This window comes from Anser brachyrhynchus (assembly GCF_964034855.1).
Source record: "Anser brachyrhynchus genome assembly, chromosome: 23".
Taxonomy (NCBI): Eukaryota; Metazoa; Chordata; class Aves; order Anseriformes; family Anatidae; genus Anser; species Anser brachyrhynchus.
In genome coordinates, this window is record NC_137716.1 from 6,127,646 (window position 1) to 6,135,603 (window position 7,958).

At 44.1% G+C, this 7,958-nt stretch overlaps 1 protein-coding gene across 11 annotated transcripts in view; it reads right to left on the reverse strand.

Annotated features, from left to right (window-relative positions):
* SLC1A6 (solute carrier family 1 member 6) overlaps nt 1-1,280 on the reverse strand; it is a 40,523-nt gene extending 39,243 nt beyond the window's left edge. For 3 of the 11 annotated variants that reach the window (XM_080566213.1, XM_080566224.1, XM_080566222.1), the window contains exon 1: nt 919-1,253. Coding sequence is in view for 4 of the 11 variants with exons in the window: in XM_080566219.1 (XP_080422345.1) it covers nt 919-1,026 (108 nt within the window). In the remaining 7 variants the exon portion in view is untranslated. Of the gene's footprint in view, nt 1-918 lie in introns of all 11 variants that reach the window. The other 8 variants (XM_080566221.1, XM_080566212.1, XM_080566217.1 and 5 more) reach the window with 6 other exon arrangements.
* Nucleotides 1,281-7,958: the final 6,678 nt, after the last annotated feature.

Genomic DNA, 7,958 nt, shown 5'->3' on the forward strand with positions numbered 1-7,958 from the left:
CCACGGAAGGCATCTCAGAAGCCTACACATATAAACAGCAAAGCAAGAAATAAACATTATTCAGACTTTTTCCTGTAACATTCCTAAAACTTGCAGCCTCTCGCTTGCTAGTGGCCTCAAAGCACCCTGCTGCTTGTGATCACTGGAGGCACAAGGAAATGCAGAGCGAGTGTCTCTACAATCACCCAAGAGACCAAACAAGCACCTTGCAGCACTAACATGCTCTTGGCGCTGACAAGGGTAGTGAGGTGCAAGCAGGACGCACGCTCTGAAGGATTTTACTTAGGTACTCAGTGACAAGGTTGTTTACTAATGCTTCATTTCCATGAGACGCTTTCCCTTAGTCGGGTTTTTAGATGCATATACGTGTTTTATCCACATGCTTAAAATAATGCCTCAAAAAACAGTCAATGGGGGAGGTCTGTTAGCACTTTCCAGGTCAGTTATTTTAAAATAAGGTATCAGAAGAGGGACAGAAATTTGAAGAAGTGATGCTTGCTCAGTCTAACCAACATTTCCAGGCAACTAGCACATAACATAATTCTCAAGTTCTGGTTAAAGTGCATGTCTTACATAGCTGTGGCAGAAAATGTAAAAGGGGGAACAGGAGTGAGTGAGGTGACATGCTCGATGACCTGCCTTTACTTACAAGAAGCCCAAAAGCAAAGCTGCTTCTCAAAGATCGCAGGTGTGTGAGCTTCATGGATTTGTATGCATTTTATCAGATAAACAAATTGTATTAGATATATCCCATATCCTCATCACCCATTCCTGTGACAATGGGAAATGGTACAGAATATCTGAAAACCAGAAAAAAGAAGTCCTCTCCAAGTTTAGGATCGCCTCTGTGGATAACAAAGTCTTGATGCAAAATCGATCAGCACACTGATTATTACTTTTACAAGGTTCTCACCATACCTGCATGCAGTAGACCTGAAGCGAAGAATCTGGAAGGCTTGGGAGGCAGCAGGGAGCCCAAGTTCGCTCAGGGGCCAGCCTCTGCCTGCTGAGACCAAATGACAGCATCTGCAAACTCCCAGCTGCAGAGGAAAGCCAGGCACTGAGCTATCGAAGATGGAAAGAAATCCTTTGGAGAGGAGCAGTTATCCCCAAGCCGTGCACAGCGTCACATCCGTGGCTCGCTCCTTATTCCTTCTTGTGACTTTGACTTCTGCTGGCCTCCAGGAGCAAGGCTGCGCTGTTGCCCTCCCAGCCGGGCTGGGAGCCAGGGTCGGCACGAGCTGCAGTGGAAGGAACGCGGCTGTCTCCCCGGCTGAGCATCATGCACAGATAGCGGCATAGCGAGAGCAGACGGCTGGCAGGTCTCAGACCCCGTCCGCTTGCTGCCGGGAGACGTTGGGCAAGGGCTAGGGAGGGAAGCAAGATCTGCTGGAGGGGAGAAGCAGGAAGGAGCCAGGAGGCCTGAAATCAGCTTTAGTAACACTGAGAGCTGAGGGAGACAGCTTGTCCTGGGGAGAGAAGTGACTGCAAGTCACAGTGATAATAATGCAGTCTGATATTAATGATGAACCATTTGCAAAGTCAGAACAGAGGAGGCCCTTCTCAGAGTACACAGACATGCACGGGGGTCCCTGGAAAGTGCCAGACAAGCTCTTTCCTGAGCCCTGAACATCGCAGCCTTGACCTGCAGCACTGGGACCAGCTCCCTGCTGGCCCAGGACGACCCAGCAGCAGGGCAGCTGCTCAGCACCTGGCTGCTCCTGCATGGGAACATTCAGCTGATGCTACATGGTGTGTTGCACATACAGCCCGTGTACCAATGCGTGAAGGTGTTGCTCATGTTGCTTTCAAGAGATTGACTACTTACTGTCTACTGATACTTCTACAGAATCTCAGGGGGCACCACAGCTTGGAGGAGGAAGTTGGGCAAGATGTGAAAAAGTCATAAAGAGCCTGGAAGAGCTTCTGCATGATTTTGCAACACACTGGACTAGCTACAGCCTGTCCCTATACTGCAAAATCTTGTATTAAGAGAGAAGTTAAGGACTCATATGTTCTTTTGTACAATATAGTCTTCAAGAGCTTCATCAGACAGTACAGAAGCAACTAGAGAAAGAAGCATAGGAGATAAAGATGACTCAAGTATTACCCAAACTCACAACAAAATTGACTAACTCAAAGGAGAAACACAAACACTTAATTACACTGCAGTTATACCCAAACTTTCAGTTCTCATTTTATTTTAGTCTGTAATTGACCGTTTAAATTGCTCATAATATCAGAACAGAAATAAGTGTAAAACATTCACAAGGCGCCTGGCAGTTCTGCGAAGTGTCTCACGCCTATGGCTTTGTGCAGCTAGGCCACACAAGCAGGTGTATCCAGTGTGCTGGGGAATGCACACAGATTCGTCTCCCTGAAAGAAGCGGTCTTCCACAGCATTGCCGTGGTTCTCCGGAAATCCTAGGTGTGATGACAGTGTCCAGGCTATGTTTATTTAGGCTCATTAATTCAACCGATCAAGAAGAGCTTAAGACATGACTTGAAGTAGTCAAGTGCCATCAGAAGACATAAAGAGAGGGCATATTAATTTAAAACAAATACAGGATAAAATTCTACAGCTGGGAGCTGAAGCTAGAAATATCCAGACTAGATGCAGCCCTTTAAGGGCAACAATTTTTAATAACTATCACATGCCAGAGTATCAGAAAATTCCTTTAATTCAGCATGCTTTATGCCGGAATTGGATATCTCCTTTCAAGGCTATGTTCTAATTCAATCATGAAGCTCACTGCAGACAAAACAAGAAAAATTATTTTGCTATACAGGAGGCCAGTGCGGATAATGTCACTTTTGCCTTTAAAAGCTATGAATTGTACTAAATGTCATGTGTCTAGATCTAACAGAACACCTGAGTGCCGTGAGAGAACTTGGGAATCACCAGAGAAATTACAAAAAGTCAGTGGACGCAATCGAGCTCAAATTTACCACTGGTAATTCCTAGAATGGACGATCTAGGAAGGTCTTACGGTCTGCCAGGACATCAGTGGAGACAGGCAGCAGCTCTGGCCTCCAGCTGTGTCCTGTGCAGCAGCATAAGCACTGGCTTTGCAGCCCGCAGCCACAGCACCAACTCCCGTGCACAGTATCACAGACTGCTGCATGCATAAATGCTTCTCAGCAAATGTTTTTTTTTTACTCTTTAGCAAGAATGGTCATTTCTATATCTTCCAAGAATCATTACCTTAGGAAAACACAAGAATAGTCTAAGTTGCCAGCGCTGTTTCAACAGAGAAATCAACATTACTTTAATGTGACTTTGAAAACAGCTTTATAGATATACATATATTTTCTGCTACAATAAGAACTATCTTACTGCTTTGTTCATAAGCAGCTATAAATCTACCTCTTCCAGACTGAAGTTTGGAAGTGCCCACTTACTCTGTGATGAATGCATTCACCAGAGCTACAGAAAGTCTGAACAATGTCAAAGGCTGAACAACTCAAAATTCATCTATATTTCTTTGTGGGTGATGTTTTCCAGATCTTGCCTGCTTTCCTAGTCTGGCTTCTCCAATTGTTCCACATCTTCTCTGAAGTGTACGGCGTCCCAACCTGGATCAGTACTCAATGTGAAGCCTCTAGTCGGTGGCGATTAAAATCAAAAACTTGCTTTAGTTTGTGTACCAGCAGCATTTCAGAGCTCCCTAGGATACCTGTTCTGCAGCAGAAGTGCATTGTTGTATTTGCAGTACATTTTGCAGTACTGTATTTGAGACTTGCTGTTGCTCTCAGATGCAGTAGTGCCTCCTACAGACCACAGCGACAGTCCTATAATAAACCAACAAGATGCAGAAATGTGCTAATTTTCAAAATTTCCTGGAGACATCTCAGCAGGACAAGTAAAGAAAGTTAGGGTTTATTTGTGTCCATTATATACTAATTTCTCTAAGTTTTACTACACTTTGTATCACAGAGGCACCAAGAAGGGAGAAAGGCAAGAATGCAGTGAATCAGGACATTATATGAGAACAGCCAAAAGCAAGTAAGTGAAATTTTTGAGTAAGAAATTGTGTTAAATGGAGTGCTCGCTTCCCCATCTAGTGGTTACATTGAGAAGGAAGAAGGCTCCAATAAAAATTGGCTGCTGGTCTCAAGGCTGGGGCTGTATGCGTTCACCTTTGGGATTGAATTCTAGGATCAAACACTACAAATGTGGTGATGCATGGTTTTGCAGGTCCTCTTCAGATGGTAAGGCTGTTCCACGTCCTCTTTCCCTTCTACCTGCACAGCTCATCTTAGACAGTATCCTGAACATGAAAGAGATCAAATATATCACAAAATTATACAACAACACAGGTAGGGCAGGACATTTTATATTTTAACTTCCTGTTTAGAACAAGGCTGCATCAAAGTTAGATCAGGTTGTTCAGTCAAATTTGGTCCAGCTGAATTTGAAACTCTCCAAGGATGGAGATTCACCACCTCACTGGTCCTTATCCCACTACTGATCCACCATCCTGGGAAAGCACTTCAAGGAAACAAAAACTACTAGAAAAAAAATGTCTCCAGTCCTGCTGAAGAACGGGTATAAAGCTGCCTTTTTGCTGGCATGCTGTTCTGGATGCAGAGGAAGATGCTGTTTGTACTTTACCTCTTAGGTTGTGCCAAGCACAGACTCAAACCGCCAGGGTCTCCCAGCAGTGTAGGGAGATCAGCGAAGTTTCTAAGCCATTTAATTCAACCCCTGTACAGCTGTAATTACTGAGGCTCTTGCTCATACTTTCAGGCCCTGTTGTTATGTAGAACCCACCCAGAGCTATGAGGACTACCAGCACACTGTTTTATACCACTGGGTCCAGAGAGACAAATCCTGAGAACAGGGTTTAAGTTTCAAAAGGATTAGAGATGGGATCTGTAGACTACGAACCATTCCAAGGCATTTCTTTGTGCTTATGAGTGTTCCTAGTTGCCCTCTCACATATACCTGTTGCTGGAAGTCAGCCACGACTTTGGGTGATCCAGCTTGCTCCCTCTGAAACAAAACATCATCTCTTCCCAGAAGGACAGTTTCAGTGATCCTCCCTCCCATCCCCTCGGCATTTTTAGGATGGGGCCCGCAGGTCTTGTGCTTTAACACATTCCTGCAGCACCTCAAGCAAAATGACACCTGGCCTGCTGCTCTTAGGGGCTATGAAGCCTTCTTCTTGTTATCCTAGACTACCATCTAGTGGGTGCTGGTGACTTTAGACTTTGCAGAGACCCTAGGAATATGGAATTAAAAGTTAAGAGGTTTTTTTTGTTTGTTTGTTTTAAAACAACAACAACAAAGGATCTAGTGGGAGGTATCCCTGCCCATGGTAGGGGGGTTGGAAATAGATGGGTTTTAAGGTCTCTTCCAACCCAAGCCATTCTGTGATTCTCTGATTCTATGAAAAGGAGCGGTGGGGATCACCATCCTTGGAGGTATTCAAAACTCAACGGAAAGGCCCTGAGCTGCATGATCTTGCTTTGAAGTTGGCCTTGCTCTGGGTGGGAATGAGGACTGGAGACCTCCAGGCCTTGGTGCATATGTAGCTACTGCCAGGAGACTCTGATACTCTGACGTCTCAAAAAAAGGCCACAGGCTTAGTTGAGCAGCAAAAGCCCAATGGATAAAACTGGAAGGCAGCAACCCAGTATACCTGCTTCAAAAACATCTCAATGCACCTTTGTGTGCATTAAGCTTTTTTTCCTAAGACAGAGGTACATGATTTTGTGATGGATGCAGTAAGGGGTGAAGCAAAAACGATGGTGATTGGTGTGGGGCAGGTGTGTAAGCGGTAGTGAAGAAGACACTGTAGTGATGGGTCGTGGATGGAGTGGGGTGGTGAAATGGATGTAACAGTGTTATGTTGGGGTATTGGTGTTTTGAAGCAGATATTGCAGCTTTGGTGATGTAAGGATCTGCTGGTGAAAGGCATGGTTTCTCTCCAGAAGGAGTGCTTTAGGGTACCATTAATTGCTTTAGTTACTCAATATAGTGCTTTAGTGCTTTAGGTACTGAATATAAAAGAAGGACTTAAACATATGAATTTTAATGGACTTTGGATATGCAAGGGTCTCTTCTGACTTTACAATTTCTCAAGGTACCTCTCCATAGGTCTCAGTTAAAACTAATCAAAGAAGTTTAAAAAACGTAATCCTGATCTTGAAATAACTGTGCCTACAAGGAAAGAGGTTTGCAACATTTCTTTTCCTCTTTTAAGAAGATATGATGAGAAAATTGCTCCTCTACTTTCTTCTTCTTCCCCCCTCACACTCACATATTTCCCTTTAACTTCAGTCATGTGCAGATAATTATGAATGATGAAATGACTTCCCTACAGGATCTGCTCATCAAATGGTCTGTAACTGGCCATACGCATAATGTACAGCCAAACACATTGTTTTAAATCTCCTTGAAGCTCACTGATATCCATGCAGCACCTGTTTGTTCCTAGAGGATTTGGTGGGTGTGGTTGGCTGGAAGCTCTCTGTATTCCAGGTGTGGAGCACATGCAGATGTAGTTTAAATTCTCAAGAGTTTCATCCAGCTGTTGCTGGGCTGTTTGTTACATGTGGAGTAAGTAACACAAAAACATTCTCCTTCATGTCAGTGGTGAATTGTCCCATCTTGTTACAGGATCTGCAGTTGAATTTGCATGCAGTTCCTGGAAATGCTGAGCAAGTCCCACGGTCTTCCCTTCTTTTTTATGAGCCAGGTTCAGTTCTGCAGTGCATTGAGCATGTGAGTAACTTCGCCCGTTTGAATCAATCCATTAGTACGGCTTATTGATCCTTTCATGGTGGCAAGCAGATGGTCCCACTGAAACCATTGTGAATCCTTGCAGATGAGGATATTAGAAGCAATTTAATTTAATAATGGCCTGAAAGTTTACTGAAACTGTACCAGATGCCAAAGACAAGAGTAGGTGTAGGCTAGTTATGTGGTTGGTTTCTCATATGGACTTCCTCAAAACTGTCAGATGACTTCTTTCCTTACAGATGGAGAAAGATGGAAGACTTTCCTTCCTTGGGGAAGGCTCTGTGGCTCACCGTCTTCGCTAAGTGGGAAGCAAATATTCGATAAGAGATCATGTGCTGAGTCAGAACCTCTGAAAACACTAATGGTGGTAACTACTGTCACTGTTAGGGTGTTAAGGATGCTCACATTAACTTATACACAGCTATTAGTTTTCCGGGATGAACTACCGCCTTCACAGTTGCAGGTGCCTTGAAGTCAGTCCACCAGATGCATTTTCTTAATTGTTATAATTTCCAGCAAGGAAATGTTTGCAAATCTGTAGCTTAGCAGCTATTCAATAACCCAATGTCATTAACACAGTGGTTTCTGGCTAAGGGTCATGACGCCACAGAAGGTATCAGCAGTCATGAGAGGGATCAGGATTCTAACAAAACATCGTGCTGAAGTGGGTCCAGAAGATCCACAGAAATGGTTCTACCAGCTGGGAAAGGCTGTGAACTGCTACCACTTGCTGTGACATAGGTCAACTGAGTTTAACATAAAACAATGCTGCTGAAAAAAAGAAAAGGGAACTCCTATCCCTCCTGAGGTTGCTTGTTCCCACCAGCTGTCTTGTACCACGAGTAATCAGTCCAACAGAGCAGAGATCAGCAAAAAAAAAGAGGTGTTTGACTGGATCGATTTGAGCAGAATCTGACTTAGTGTCCTGGATAGAACTCCCAATTTATAATGGTCACTGTATCATTACCAATCATACAAGTGCTGGTAGAAGGCACCTATGGAGACCTCTTGTACAACTTTCTGCATGATCCAGCAACAGCAGAAAAGGTGGTGCATCCACTGACCTACATGGTGTGCACATCCAGTGTGACTGTCTTCTGGCCCAGGGCAGTGGTAGAGAGATAAGAACTGGAAATGAGATCATGATCACCCGTGGTGCTGTCTTCACTCTAGAGCCTCTGTTTCCTATACTGCTGCTGCATGCTTACAC